The 16,495-nt window shown below is 40.0% G+C and overlaps 1 protein-coding gene across 4 annotated transcripts in view; it reads left to right on the forward strand.

Annotated features, from left to right (window-relative positions):
• The window catches only part of rerea (arginine-glutamic acid dipeptide (RE) repeats a), a 180,900-nt gene that overhangs the window by 126,219 nt on the left and 38,186 nt on the right, over positions 1–16,495 (forward strand). For 2 of the 4 annotated variants that reach the window (XM_008413332.2, XM_008413330.2), the window contains exons 4-8: positions 299–404; positions 2,585–2,681; positions 4,153–4,257; positions 13,241–13,289; positions 15,315–15,439. In XM_008413332.2, coding sequence (XP_008411554.1) covers positions 299–404; positions 2,585–2,681; positions 4,153–4,257; positions 13,241–13,289; positions 15,315–15,439 — 482 coding nt within the window. Of the gene's footprint in view, positions 1–298; positions 405–2,584; positions 2,682–4,152; positions 4,258–9,416; positions 9,654–13,240; positions 13,290–15,314; positions 15,440–16,495 lie in introns of those variants that run through there. The other 2 variants (XM_008413335.2, XM_008413334.2) reach the window with 2 other exon arrangements.

A 16,495-nucleotide genomic window follows, 5' to 3' on the forward strand; every position in this document is an offset into this window, starting at 1 on the left:
TTTTTTAATCATAAGGTGAAAGGAAAAAAAATGTGTGATCCGCCCTTTTCCTTCCTCCACCACTGTTTACCTAATTAAATCTCTAAATGCCCCGCAATCCCTTTTTAATTGACTCTGTGTCTCTGCAGGCTTCTTGGCGTCTCTGCGTTAGTCATGAACAATGCATCTGCACAGTCGCCCCTTGCCAAAAAGGCCAGCCTGTGACGTTGTAATCAAACAAAATGATGTCTGTTTATCTTGCTGTGGAAGCTTTCTGTGTCTCCTGCTCACTCCCTCTCTCTCTCTCTCTGTGTTTCAGAGTAAACGGGACCATCTGCTGATGAATGTGAAATGGTACTACCGCCAGTCGGAGGTGCCCGACTCCGTGTACCAGCACCTGGTGCAGGATCGCAACAATGAGAACGGTGAGAGCAGGTCGCGGGCTCTTCGACACATCCACACCAGGCACAAAAATAGATACCCTTATCTCCGTGCATCGCCAGCCACACACACACACACACATGCTTGTCTGTGCTCCCCCCAGTCTGTTGGGTGATATGAGAGCTGGCTGTGAATTGCATCTCAAACAGAAACCAGATGACACTATCCCAGGCAGCCAAGCCGATGGCGTGGATCCGTGCTGTTCCCCGGGTAACACTCCCTCAGGCCAGACAGCGGCACTGTCAAGTGTTAATAACCCGCGGTGTCATGTGGCCCTTGAGCACACGCACTCTCGACACCGTCAGCGCCAGAGGACTCATCATGCTCTCACACATACACATCCACAGGAACACGGGCCGTGTCAAGGACAGTTTGCTGCTCGGTATCAAATCTGAGGACTGGAAGGAAGCATGGATATGTGGATAAACCTTAACAACACATTTACATTGCTAAACTGTGTTTAAAGATATCACAGCTAAGTTAAACATCATTAGCTGTAACCGTAAACCATTCCCATTTTATTGTCACTGCCCCAAAATGAGAACACGTTGCAATAATGAGACTGTACTATATTTGAAGTCTGTTGTTAAACTTTCTTTAGAATAAAATAAATTACAAAATAACTCATCTGTTCTCACCCCGTTTGCCTCACTGTGCACATTATAAAAGCAATGTTTCAATCTAAGATATGATAAGACTTGATCACAAATTTAAAGCTGCTGTGCAAATATGAATCAATCAACGAAGGAAAGTTTTTCACTTGATCACAGAGTTTCTATACAGTCAGAAATTTTTTTATTTTATTTTTTTTACTTTTTTTCTCTCAACTACAGTTTTCTAAAGGACCAGTATCTAATAATTCTTAATACATGTAGTGGCTTTAACATTGACTTACATGACGTTTGTGATATTTTCTTCACACAACTCTTGACTGGTTGTTGTTGTGGTTTTTGACCTACCTGTGCTCCCAGGCCTCTCTGCGGCCTTCAGCACTCCGAGGACTGTTGTGTGTCAGGTCTGAGCATCTTCTGCTGTGAAACCCATTAAACAGGCTGAATATCGCAACATCATTCAAGGTGTGACCTCTTGACCTTTCGATTATATTAGCCAACACATACTGCATTCCAAGCATTCTCCAGAAGTATGAATATTGCACGTACTCACATTTATTTGTGATATATTGTTCAGTTTTCATTGTCTGTTTCGCCTTGAAACCTTAAGGGAAGATTAGTGTCCCTGCAGTTAAAAGTGAATAGTTTGCACTAGAATAAAAACTATAAAAAAAAAAAATCCAAACATTTTAGCCTAAGAAATGGACATTTTTAAATGAAAACATGTATAGGAACTCTGTCATTGGCTCTGACTTGAGATCAGCAGATAAAATAGTGAATATATATGTATATATATATATATATATATATATATATATATATTTAATTGTTTGGTTAGATTTTATTCATAGAGCTTTTTTTATCCTCACATGTAAGCCAACGCGTTTTGTAGAAGTTAAAAACAAAGGAACAGAATGCAAGGAACCAGAAAATCCTAAATTAAAATATTATTAAGCCAGAAAAAAAAAATTTTAAACTTGGCGAAGCAGTCATTCAAGGTAAAGCATTAACAATGTGCATAGCTTAAAAATGCAATAAACTAGATAATAACCATTAATAAAAACAGAATAAAAAAGTGTTACTATCAAAGAACCAATAATATGACCATGTAATCAGCAATTAGAAAGAAAATGGAGCTCCACTAAGAATCCGACCTTAAAGAAAACCTGAAATCAATATTGACCATTAAAAACCCTGAAAGCTGCATCTCTGCTTTTGCCTCAGCTCAGCACAGCACGCTGCTGTTATCAGCCTGTCCCTGCAGCCGGGAGCGCTGGATTTTTCAGAGTTGTAGTCACAAGGCCGGAGCGGGGTGGCCCCAGCGTGCCACAGCTCTCGAACAGATCTGTGTCTGCTTGCGTCAAGGTCACTTCAGCAAGCGTGAAGGTCGACTCTATCGAGGCAGCGAAATGTGGAGCTGCTTACATGAAACCTGTGCTCATGACCTCATGAACGAGACGAAAGAGATGGAAGTAGTCGGTGTTTGTTGCTTCTTTGTGGTGAAGCGACTGGTTTACAGAAGATTCATGTCATTCATGTCTCCCTTCCTGCAGATTCTGGTCGCGAGCTGGTCATCACAGACCCGGTGGTCAGGAGTCGAGAGCTCTTCATCTCTGACTACGTAGACACATATCATGCTGCTGCTCTCAGGTACAAACAGTGCAGTGCTTTGTAATCACAGCTCTCTGGATTTGTTTAAACTGTATGAGGTGTGTTTAATCTCAGCCGTCTGCCTGACGTTTTAAATAACAGATGTGGGATACTCTAAATGTATAATCTTAAATGTTGGATAATTTAGCTCCCTTGTTTTGCCTTGTGCCAGTTTTACAGAAACCTTTGAGGCACTTTTTAATGGCGCCCTCTGGTGTCCATTAGGTTCAGATGCTTTCCTTCATTTTGTCGATATGCTGTGATTGTTACACATTTGGTAGATTTTCACACACATATGTATTATAATCTTGGGAGAAAAACTACTTGCATCAAAAAATAAAATCCACTTCTTGATTAGAGCTGAAGTATATTAGTTGTATTTTAAGATGAGAACAACCTTGGCCTCTCCAGTTCACAGTCCTGTAATAAATACCCAGATTTCTATTTTGCAAGCGGTAAAATGATGATGCTGCTGGTTTGCAACACTAAGCAGGTAAAATCCATGTAATTACCATTTAAAGGGTTATTAAATTCACAAGATGTGTGAAGATAGACACAATAACTCCTCCTTTTAATGTGCCTTAGCATCAAACTCGCAGAGACGCACCTGTCTGCTGCTCTGCGGCGCTGCATTGGCCGCCTCTCCTTAACGTCAGCAACAACGCGTGCAGGCGCAGTAAAAAAAACAATTTTAAATACACTCTTTGTCCCCGCCTCCGTCTCTTCACCCCTTCTTTCCTTTACCCGCTTCCCCCCCCCACCCCACCCCTTTTCCTCTCCAACCAGAACCATGTGTGAGCAGTAAAGCCATGTCTTCCAGAAACCACTGATTTCAGGGAAAATTAGCTGCAACCTCTCCTACACAGAGCTCCCTTTGATTTGACTTATTCTCCAGGCTTTAGATAAACGGGAGGGAATTCCAGCGGGATGCTGTAATGCCGCAGCTCTCCGAAGTCTTAGCGCCCTTTAATCTTTTCGGGGAGAGGAAGATACTGTTTCTGTGCGTGGCAGCAGAGCCCCACATGCGTGTGATGTCTGTTATTTTGATAGAGTCAGACACCAGGGTGCTGGAAACGGGAAATGGTATCAAGATGTGGTCAGAGCCTCACCCCCCCCACCCCCCCCTCCTGCTCCTCCTGCTCGTTGTGGGGTGGGGGGATGCATGCAGGTTCAAAATCTCTCTAGATCTCTGTGGCGTCTGTCTCCAACACCTCAGCAGCAGGCGCTGGGTTGAAGCAGAAATGTTGAGCTGATGTTTACGGCTTCAGCGAGCAGCTTGATGCCTCATCACAAGCCAGCAGTCACTGAATGACAATAGAAACCTGCTGCCTGTATTTTTTTTTTTTTTTTTTTTTTTTTTCCCTCAAATAAATAAACACCCCAAAAGCTTTTAATTCCAGATTCCTCTGCTCAGGCTTGTTGTTGTCATGTCACTGTTTGTGTCTTAAGAATTTTGTCTTCTGTCCTGCAGGGGGAAATGCAACATTTCCCATTTCTCTGACATTTTTGCTGCCCGGGAGTTCAAAGCCCGGATCGACTCCTTTTTCTACATCCTGGGATACAACCCAGAGACCAGGTGAGCTGCTGCCGGTGCCGTCTGTTTACCCCGACTGATGAGCTAGAATGGATTCCTCATCCAGTACCTTTAAAAGCCCCTTGAACAATTTCAAATGCTGTCATGTTATAACTCCAAGCTAACTTTTCAAGCTCTTTAATGGGATTTTGCTTAACAGATGGACAAAAAGTAGCATGTTAAGGTTATGAAATTGTAACTCTGGAGGATTTTGACAAATCTGATCAATTTGGAAAAATGGTAAGAAGAAACCCTTTGGTGGAAGATAATAATATTAAGTCCTGTTTGCAGTGTAGGGGACACGACAATCGTTCTGGTTCAGAACTGAACTTCTTTGGCCAACCTGTAAAAACATGTGACTGTAAACCGACACTGCACCTTTTTCTGAACACACTTGTTTTCACAATGACGTATGGTGGTGGCTGCATCATGCTATGCGGAATGCTTTTTCTTCAGAAGGGACAGAGACGAAAAAGCTGCTGAGTTTTAGTGAAGATTGATGTAGCTAAATTACACGGCGGTCCTGGAAGAAAAACCTCTTAGAGGCCACAAAAGACTTCAGACTGAGGCAGACTTTCACCCTTCGGCGGCTACAATAAAAATAGATCCATAACTGGAACAGAACACCGTGGATCAAAGCATGTTCTTGTTAGAATGAGCCACTCAAAGCTCAGACCTAAATCCAGTTGAAAATGTGTGGCTGAACTGGAAAAGTCGCTGCGTGTCTGTGCCGACTGAGTTTGGGTTATTTTTGCAAAGAGGAATGAACAAGACTTTAAGACTCCAGATGTGCACAGAGCGCTTTTTTAACTTTTTTTTTTATTTGTAAAACATTCTAAATACCACTTATGCTTTTCTTTCCACTTTCGATGTATGCGCCGCTTTGTGTTGGTTTAATTCCACGCTAAAGTTTGTGGTAATGTTGTGATAAAATGTTTAAGAGGTATAAGGACTTTTATAAGGCACTGGGTAGATTTTACTCTGGCTTTAAAAAACCCCCAAATAAATCAAGACAACATGAGCTGAAAGTTTTCCTTCTTAAATGTTTTATGTTTCTTCTTAAAATAAATGTCAAAACAATAAAGAAATGTAACATAATGAGTTTATTTTTACTTTATCACAAATAGTTTTCTCATACACAATCATCCAATGGTTCTGCTTGGCCAACTGAGGTATTTTATACTATTTATAAGCTAAAATGTTTTTTTATAAAAAAGAAACTGGAAATTCTTTATAAAATATTGATAAGGGAAAGTAAATCAAGAACAATGAGATTTAGTTTAACATAAAAATAATATGTCATAAATGAAGTTTTAAATATGTTTTTAAACATTGAGGCTTTTACTAAACTACGTCTTTAGTTTTCCATTTATGTAAATAACTTCTTATATGCTTGTAGTTGATGGACTTAAGCTAAAATGAAAGGAGAGTGGCTCATGTTTCCAGTATTTACTAAAAAAGCAGGTTGCACAAACTGTTGGACAAACTGTTTCAACGTTCTGCTACTAATCTCCAACACATTCAGGGCATTAGAAGTCATTTTTATTTTACATCCCTCCGCTTTATTCGTCTGTGGTTACATACTCCAATGATACCCTCTGCTCATTACGTTGATAATCTTATCAGTAAACAAAGACTGATCCACATGCAGTGTAATTATGGGAAATGATCTGGGGAAACCCCTGTGGCTTCTAAATTGTTTTGGCATTGATTAGATTAGTTAAATTATGCACCAGGTTTTAATCACTAATCTTTTTCTTCTGTTTTCAAAGCGCATTGTGTCACATTACAGCAAGAAAATACACAAAAAAAAAAAAAGGAAAGGGGAAAAAAATATGAAAGTAGATAAAATGCTGATGAATTGTCTTTTTTATTGCTGGGATCTTTGTTTTTTGCATATTCGTTCCCTACATCAGGTTTCGTGCGGTGAAAACATAAATTTTGTGGATTTTATTGTCTTAAGTGTTTCCTCTGTTTTCTCTTCTCTTTTTAAAGTGTAGTCATATTTTTAAATATAAAAATTAGTCTAACGACTTCCAAAATGCTGCTTGCTGTGAGACTGGAAAAAGGAGCTCATTTAATGTTGAATTCAAGTTCAGTCTCCCAAAGCCTCTCTGAAAGCTCTTTAGCAATTCATCCAGGATGTCATAAAGCAACCTGGTAAAAATCTGCTTCCACATGAGAGATTTATGGGGGAAAAAAAAACAAAACATTGGATTAAAAGGTCCATCTCACATTTGCCAAAAAGAAAAATAGGGGAAAATAAAACGTGAATGATTCCCAAGACTTTTTGGAAAATAATCTGTGGTGTGATGAGGAAAAAACAAGAAACCTTTGGTGTAAAATAAACATTTTTGAAAATTAATCTACAGATCTAGGGCTGCTTCGGGCCCTGAATGTCCCACTGTAATTGACTGAACCCTGAATTCTGCTTTAAAAAAAAGAAATCTGTAAGAGAATCATTGACCCTCAGTTTGTAACCTTAAGGTCAGGTGCAGTTGGTTTATGCAGCAGGACGATAATCCAAACCACACCAGCAAATCCATTTCTGAAAGCCTTGAAAACAAAAAGGTTTTGAGTGGTCTAGTCAAAGCCTGGACTTAAACACAATTGAGGTACTGTAGCATGGCATTCAGGGCTCGAAAATCCTCCCGTGTGACAACAATTCAAGAGTGGGCAAAAAAAAATCACCCGCAGTAATTGTCTTTGTCTGACATTAAGAATTTGTTTGATCTGAAACATTTCAGTGAATCATAAAAAGTAAGTGGTAGTGGAACAGATACTTTTCCATGGCACAATATTCTTAATATATTGTGCAGTCCTTTTGCCAAACATGTGGCATCTAGCTGCAGATCAAATTTACCGAGTGGTTTGAATAGCAGCCCAACCTTTTCAGACACGAGTGGTAAAATCCAGGCTTTTTCTACGTGTGTTGCTCTCTTTTAAATTTGCAGCTGATGTGTATCAGATGGTGCATGAGGAAAATCTGAGACCATCGGTAAATAAATTGGAATTTAAACTGGAACTGGACCCTTCCACATGACAATGACCCAAAACGTTCTAGTAAATCCACCGAGAGACCGGCTGAGAATTATGACACGAAAAGTCCTGAGGTGAATCAAAGCCCTAAATCTCGATCTGCTTGAGATGCTGTGGGTGGCTTGAAAAGGGCTGAATATGGAAGAAACCGCTCATATGTCTCACAGCTAAAGTTAAGGAATGAAGCAAACTTCTCTGAGGTTGACGTCAGAGATGAGAAGTGTTTCGCCCGAAGTATTTGACCAGAAGAACTAACAAGTTTATTACATGTCCACAAAGTGGTATGGAGCATGTCGCTGCAGACATCATAAGATTTAGCATACTTTAGGATAGTATGCCATCTTATGGTCTGGCTTATTCAGGAGAGCGTCTCCAGTTGGATTTTCTCTTGGCAGGTGTAGTTAACCCAAATGCCTAATGCATTAATTCAGTGGTGCCCAAAGTTGGTCCTGGAGGGCCGGCATCCTGCATGTTTTAGTTCTCCCTGGTTTAACGCACCTGGATCCAATGATGGCTCGTTAGAAGGTCTAAGAGGAACATTCTCATGCTGAAAAGGTTGTTAACACCACCAGGGAGAGAGAACTAAAATGTGCAGGATGCTGGCCGTCCAGGACCGACTTTGGGCACCACTGCATTAATTGGTCTCATTTTTCGGACTCCCAATCAATGGATTATGTTGCATGACGCCAGTAGTAGACGCCACGGTACTATGGACCTACAACCAGAGGAGGCCCAGGAATGGTGCAGGGTTGGGTCGGTTGTATGGAACAATTTTATCACAAAAACGGACAAAATAATCTGTGCCGTTATGTTAAGTAGAAACGAAGTGTAAGCGTAATTGTCCTAAACTTTTGCCTTTTTGTTCTTTACCTCAATTTAAATAATTTTCTTTCTCAAAGATAAAATACAGTGGACGTGGATATGTGAGCACTTTTTAAGAAAGCAATTATTTAATAATGAGGTATCCAATATTTTTTTATCACCTCTTTGTGCATAATCTTTGTATAGTTTGAAGGCAAGGCAAGAGTATTGGTAAAGTCCATTTCAGCAACAGGGCAGTTCAAAGTTCTTTACTTGATTTAAAAACAAAAACATATTGCAGTGGCAAGGTACAGTGAGTAGGAAGACGGATTACAATTAGTGATGTTCTACTTATTTATTAATTGAAGGAAACTCTTAACAGGTGGATTTTGATCCTAGATTTAAAGATAGTTTTGGCTGTTTTCCAGTTTTTTGGAAGTTTGTTCCAAATTATTGCAGATGCTGCTTCTCCATGTTTGGTTCTGGTTCTAGAAATGCAGAGCAGACTTAGAACCAGAATGCCTGAGTGGTCTGGAATGATACAAAAACAGTTTTTTAATGTGTTTTGGTGCAAATCATAGTTCATTTGGTGATTTATGAAGTAGCAAAAGTATTTTAAAGTCTATTCTTTCAGCTATAGGAAATGAGTGCTTAGGGACTTTAACCATTTATCTAGTTTTAGTGAGAATGTGGGCGTTCTGAATGTAGTTGTCTGTTTGGCAAACTTGTGAAGTCTCTGTTGTGACCAATTCAGCTCATGAGTTTCTCAAAATCCTGTTTGGACATTCTTTAATCCTGGAAATGTTCTTCATGTAAGCATTATTTTATTGGCTCGGGCAACTCATAAAAATGTTAGCATATATAATTATTTCTTTTTATAATTTAGCTGTGTTTTGGAACAGTCAGTGTTGAGGTGCTGCATTTGGAGGCTTTATAGTTGTGTCCGTACAGTATCTACTCAGACAGCAGCGAAGAAGTCATGTGGCTGTAAAGGAATTCACTTTAGATGATGAGGTGTATTTGTGCACAATGGGAGAACCGCTGGCAGCTGTCTGCTGCTGGTGCTGGTGGGAGCATCTTTCATGATGCACTGACAGCAGTCCTTGTTATTGCCACCGGGTTGCCTGTGACTGTAAAGACCCCCCTCATCATCATCATCCTCATCCTTCTTCCCTCCCCTCCTTGGGTATTCAGAGCGCGGTGTCTGCAGCATGATCACGGCTCAGAGATGAATCCCACATCCCGCATGTGGCTCCGTGTGTGTGTGTGTGTGCGTGTGTGTGTGTGTGTGAGGTCGCGGCACATGCTCAGTAGAGCCCACGGAGGAGCGAGTGGAGCTCTTGACGCTGTGCGTGCAGGCTGAGGTCACAGCACAAGCTCAGTGAGCACCTCTCCGTGGCAGGCAGGCGAATGCGTGCTTCTCCATTTTGAGCGCCTAGGAATAGGTGTGAGAAGGGGGGGAGTTCAATCCGGCGAGCGGCGCGCACACACACACACCGTGTCACCACCCAGCCTCGGGGCTCCATGTCAGAAATGGACGACCTGTTCAGCCCCCGGAGGTAGGTCTGCGCTCCTCTTCTTCGCTCCGCCGGGGTAATAGCTGCAGCGTCAGGGTCGGCTCGTCATATTTTCACGGGGCTGACTGATTTGAGCCGGGATGTTTGCGAGCTGCCCGCATCGCTGTCATTGCGTCGGAGCGGCCGTGTTTGTGTCGGGGAGAAGAAAAGAGTGTCGCCGCAGCTTTGCATTCCGTCTGCGCTGCCAGTAGCGGAGAAAATGCACCGCTGAGCCTTAAATCCATGTCCTGTATCGTCCCGATGAATGCGCGGTGTGTTTGCAGCGGGGCTTGCCTCGACAACCAAGCCGATAAATGTGCTCCCAGCTGGGTTATTGCAACGGAATGAGACGGGCTCCATTTTGCAGCTCCTGTTTACTACCCGGCTGACATGGCGTGTTAAAGCGCCGCTGAGGAGCAGTCAAAACTCAGCCGACTCTGCTTACTAATACTAATACCTTGAAGTTGGTCTGTCTTAACTGGACTGCAATTATGTCAGTGTGCCACAAGTCTGGCGCTCTGATTGGCTGAAATTGATGGAGTGGGAGGGGTTTTCCTTGATTACACACACGCTAGGTTGCCCCGACTGTCACGTTGTTTGGGTTTTATAAATAAGCTTATAATTACTTGACAAGATTGTGTGCTAATGCTGACTTTAAGCAGAACTTGTGAGGAATAAAGGGACAGGTTTAACATTGTTTACCTCACTCGGCAACAGGCTTTTAGGGGATTATTGGGGTGACACGTATATAAACACCATTAGTTGGTGTAGAAAATTAATTACAACTTTCCCAATAAATATATATTTGATATGTCTTATTCATTTACAAAGCACTAGCTGTATTACATTAATCAAACTGCTTATTTTACGGTTTAGAGATGCACCGATCACGTTTCTACTTTTGCTGATTTTTTTTTGTTTTTTTTTTTGTTTTTTTGCCCTGAGCATTATAATGCATAAAAGACGAAAATGTGCTGCATTCTGGATAGAGGTATTTGTTTTGAACGCAGCATAAAATGAAATGAATTTAACCATTATCCCCATTAAATTTCATAGCATACGTCCCATACCTTTATATGATTGGCTGAAAATTGTTCCTTTTAGTACATCAAAAGGATTATGAGAGGATTTGTTTTGTATCTGATCTGCTGATCAAATAAATAATTAGGTGCATCTCCATCTTTAAGGAAACTCCTCAGATCTTACTGCTGCAGTCTGCAGCATTAAAGCACAATTTTCCTCAGACATACTGTTTTTATCCTGGACCGTAGATCCTCATTTGTCATCCTTACAACTTCCTGCCAAATGTACTGTTGACCTGTCCAACTGCACATCGTCAAAAACGCATTTGCACAACTTTGGTTGTCAAGAACACAGGCCGTATTAGTCTAGAGTATGCTTAGTTTATATTTTTACTCTGGAAACCCCAAACAGATATAATTTAATGCTTATGTTGCAGGCTATTGTTCTCTTATACAAGTCCAAGCAAACGGGTTTCACATTTATCCTCACAAACTGTGTTTTAAAAAATTCAGATGGGAATCAGACAATTTCATCCCTTTTTTTGGCCCTAGCTGGTTAAATACTGTTAGGAAACTGATTTTATTTCGATTTATTCAATCCATAAACATAAATAACTGGCACTATTTTAATTTATAAGTTAATCAAGCTTGCTGTTAATGAATGCTGTTTTTTTTTTTTTTTTTTTTTTTTAAACCAGTTAAAGATCTGGAGCATTTGCTGTGTTGCATAAGTAGGAGTCATTTTGTAATTTCTTTATTTTCTGATGGATTCAAATATATCATTTTTACAAAATAAATTGCAGTTTTCTATTTTATGTGTTATAAAAATTGACAGAAGTCAAAATAATTAGGTCAGATGTCAGAGAAACACGATATGTGGCATAGTCCAAGAAAAGCAACACTTATACAATAAATAAGTGTAAAATACCCCAATAACACTATTTGTCTTTCAGACTAGTGAGAGTTTAAAAAAATATTCTGAGTCTAATTTGGAGGGTCATTAATTCACAGAAAATTAAAAAAACGTCTGTCAACCAGAGAAAAACCTGATTAGTGCATCCCTGATGGTTTTCTGCGTCATCAGCGCTGAATGTTTGAAAATAAAGAGAGATGCACCAATCAGGCTTTTCATTCTGATGCATATTTTTGGTTTACTTTAAGTGGTGATCAACAGATTCTGATGCTGACCAGTTTAGATGTTTTTATTCTTTTTCTAAGGTCAACTGTTTTGAATCTTGCAAAACGTGAACAGATTAGCCCAATTTGTGCATCAAAGCATATATGCTTATCCTTTATCGAAGTTTCACTAAAAATTAAAGTTCTTCCTGTAGGTTGGTTTTTATAGAGGAAACAAAGGTGGGAGTTTTTTTGACTTAATGGATTTAATACATAGGAAAATAAAATGATTTGTTTTGACCAATCGATCAGCGATGAGAGGCGACCAAGGTTACCGATCTCGTATCGAATAATTAGTGCACCTCTGGTAGTTTTATCTGCAGCGTTCATCCTTTTTTTTTTTTTTTTTTTTTTTTAATGCTTCTCATTTCATTGCATTACATTTGGTTTTTCATAACTGCTGCTAATGTTTCTTGTAAAATAAAACGGATCGTTGCTACATTCTCTGGAGCGGTGCACTGTTAAGGCGAGGGTCACTCACTGCAGCTGAACGTATTGGTGTTTTTTTGTGGCTGCGCTTGTATCTACGTCTGTGCCAGCAGCCCTGTCAGCCGTAGCTCACATTACACCTTTAATCACCCGGTCCTGACACAGAAACCATGTAGGAGGAGACGTGTCGGGAAGGGGGGGGGGGGGAACGAGCCCCGAGTACCACAGGGTTTTGTGTGGATGCGAGGATCGTAAAGAGAACCAGAGGGTTTCGGCCTCTGGAGTTTCCTCCAGGTCCGGGTGATGGAGTGCAAGCTTCTCCGGGTGCAAATCACGCTGACAGATTCTGGGCCGCCTCGCATTCGCTTGTATGAAAATCAGAGCCGTTGCCTTGGCAACAGGGGGGGGGAACGGCTTTTCAAAAGGAACATCTTGTCATTTTCTTTAATCCACTGCAGCTGGAGAATCCGAACACTATTATTAAACAGCAGTTTCTATGGCTACCAGCGTTTGTACCAGCAGCCGCTTCCAGAGGCTCCTCGCTCTGCACATCCACAGCCAGCTACTCCACATCCTCCCCTCCTCCTCCTGCTGCTTTTTTTATTTTTTTTTATTGCTGCATCCATAATACGAGGCCTGCACATTTTCTCTGAGCAGCAGAGTCGAGAATATTCTCCTGAAATCTGTGTTTGCTCCTCAGAATAAAACACTGTGTACTTGTTGCACTTTGGACACACTTATCTTTATCTTCTTTGCTGCAATCTTCCTCCTTGTCATGAATTCACATTACTACTTTTTATCCTCCCCTTTAGCTTTAGGTATTTATAATTTCTACCTCTGTTTTGTTTTTTTTGTTTTTTGTTGGGTTGTGCCAGCCTTATTTAATTAGCAAAACTTTTCATGTGACATAAATGTCAGTGGATAAATATTTAGTTTCAATCTCCTCCGCTTGTGTCTTCCCAGGCGACTGAACAGCACACAGGGGGAAATCCGAGTGGGACCGAGTCACCAGGTAAGTCGTTGCACAGCACACATCAGCATGGAGATGAGATGCTGCCGCTCACTGCACAGTTATCACGCTGAGAGTAGACCACTCTTATCATTCATGTGGAAAATTCAGATCCAAATTGAATGTGTTGGTTGTTTTTTTTTTGTTGTTTTTTTTTTACCTTTTCGGAGGATGTGTAACAAACTGGCAACATTTACTAGTTAAGAGCAAAACAGCTCTGTCCTCTCTGCAAAACTCTTCTGTAGTAGAAAGATTCTCACAGGGTTTCCTTCTCAGTCTGGAAAAAGTTTGGAGTTTGATCTCAAAAATATTAATTAATTTTACTTTATTCTCTATCTTTCTGTCTACAGTTTGTGTCCTTTCTTTTGTCTTTCCTTCTAAGGTCTGTCCTTTATCCCCTTCTCTTTGTTTTAAGTTCTTCCTTGCATCCTTTCTTCTGTCCTCCTTTTCTCCTGTTTTCTTCCCCACTTCCTTATTTCTTCCCTTATCCTTTAATCCCTTCGTCCTTCCTTCCTTTCTACCTTTCATGGTAACTTTATTTTTTTAGATTATGAAATGAAGGTAAAGGACTGAACACTGGAAAGTGGAGTCTCAATTTATCCATGAGACCCTAATTTTATAAATGTAATGGTCCCATAATAATTATTGTATAATTTTTAGGTAATGGGTTGAAAATAAATTAATTTTTCTAATTTATTTTTATTAATTAAATGTACAGGTATCTCATAGTGCTGTAAGACCTTCTTTATTTCACCTCTTTGTAAACGTCACCCAGTAAAAAATTGAAATCACGCTTGGGCCAGTTATGAGTATCAGGACATATCAAACTCTCCATTGTGCTGTACTATCATTTAAAGTACTTTTAATTTGTTGGTGGAGATTTTCTGGCCCTATAGAGCATTTCGGTGTGACCCCCACCTGTTGCTGCTCACTTCCAGTCAGCTGCCTGAAAACAGACAGGCACACTTTTACCTTGCTTAAGTATTTGTGCCAAAGCTCGAACAGTCTCTTCCTTTTCTGTTGTTAAGCTAATATTATTTTAAGACGGGCATGTCTGTTTCTCCATCCAGGAGTAAATGGACCTGTCAGTTAACCAGCATGATATGCTTTTGTTATTCTATAAAACTCAGAACAGCAAAAGGTTATAATATTCTAACAATCATTGGGAAAATTGCCACTATTCTGAACTTTTGCTAAAGTTGATCAAAATCATCACAATAAATAAGTAACATTGGTAACATCATTATAACCGCAATGAGAAAAATACAATTTTAGCAACAAGAAGACTAGTTTCTGGTCTTTCAAGGAAAAACAGTTTGACAATGTTAAATATTTTTGTATTGATGCCATGATTGACATGAGAGTGGCTGTTTCTTTTACTCAAACCATTTGTTGCCGGATGTTTACCAATAAGGATATTAGAGCTTGTTGATAAACAGTATTTTTAGGAACTGTTGCTGTGTAGTTGCAATTTAGTTTTATACATACATGTCAATATAAGTTCAATTACAGAAGCATTGTAAAAAAGATTATTCTGTAGATTAATTTCCAAACGCCTCATTCATTAATTACGTCTTCATTAATTTTGTCCTGATTAAAATGCTGTAGACAGGAACTAAAAATTAATTTCGTTTTGTTTCCATAGTTTCAAAAAGCGTAAAGTGCTTCGATGAAGCCGGTGTTTTCATGTCCAAAAAAAACAATGTGTTAAATATCCCCTTTGAAATATCAGCAAGTTTTTAACACCACTGCCTCATTTGGAGGATTTATGCAAACTCGCATCTTTGTTTAAACAACAGAAGTTCAGAGTTGTTTGTTGTCTTTCGGTAATGACTTTCTCTGTTGTGATGGTGAATCGTTGTGACTCTAACTCGTCCCCACTGCCACCACTCAGGCTCAAAGTGAAAAGTTGAGGACAACGGGTTGTAAACTGATATTTCTTTTTCTTTTTTTTTTTCTTTTCCAAGCCTGTGTGTGCTATTTGTAGTGTGATACCATCTGTCTCTCCTTCTCTGTGGACCTAATTAGGCCAAGCTCCCAGAGCTGCAGCCTTTCCCCTCCCCTGGTGGCCAGGCCGTGACCGAGAATGAGGAGCTGGTCTGGATGCCAGGGGTCAACGACTGTGACCTTCTTATGTACCTCAGAGCTGCAAGGTGAGCCCGCAGAAGCAGAAATCCACTCTAATGCACAAGTCTGGAGCATCTAAGCTTCTACGTTTAGCTCACTAAAGACATCCGCTGCGGGGTTTTAAAGAAGGATTAAAAGTGTCATTCCACGTCATCCTGCCATTGCAAAGCTGACATCTGAGAGCATTTGCATAATTTTATGTTACAACATGTCTGCCTGACTTAAATATCCGTGAAAGTGCAACATCTGTGATTTCTCATAGTTCATAATTGACATTGTAAAACTACTTATTGATGTTGGAGTTCATTAGTACGTCATCATGGGGGCGATGTAGCTTCACGTGTTTCTGGTGTTGAACTGCAGTATAGTCAGTCTGCCACCCTCAAGACAAAGTTGTGAAGATGTCACTTACTACTTTAATTTTTTTATTCAGTTCAGCAAGTCATCATAATACTAGGGAAGCATTCACTAATGGTATTTCAGTTCTGACAATTGCATCTAACGGGCATTTATAACACTTCTTTCTCATCTTCATGATTTAACCTTCACTCTTCCTAAACTTCAGCATCTATATCAGATAATGTCATCGAAGGCAGGAAGATTATTATGAACCAACACTACCTGTAATGTCATGTTTATTTTGATTACTTCCGGTCTATTTTGAGGCACCTTGTGCTATCATCATGCATGGAATGTACTCTACTAATAATGTTGGTTTACAGTGTTGTACATATTGTACATATTGTTGTTTAACTCTAGCTTATATAATTGCCAGTTATGAACTCACACATATATATTTCTTTATGTAAGGATACACCGATATGAAAATATCGCAATCCGATATTAACATCAATATTTACCAGTGGTATATTACCATTTCAGCACCTTGAAAAAGAACAACCACACATTCCCCACAATACTTTGCTGCATCACCATCACATGACCAACCTCCAGAAACAAACGGCAACAAGATGAAAATAAACATGGGTTGTTAATACTGGCCTAGTTTTATTCATCGGGCCAATGCCAATATGTTGAAAAATGATTAATATCTATTGATTAGTATCAATATATTGTGCGCC

The sequence above is a fragment of the Poecilia reticulata genome, linkage group LG7 (assembly GCF_000633615.1).
Source record: "Poecilia reticulata strain Guanapo linkage group LG7, Guppy_female_1.0+MT, whole genome shotgun sequence".
In the NCBI taxonomy this organism is placed as follows: domain Eukaryota; kingdom Metazoa; phylum Chordata; class Actinopteri; order Cyprinodontiformes; family Poeciliidae; genus Poecilia; species Poecilia reticulata.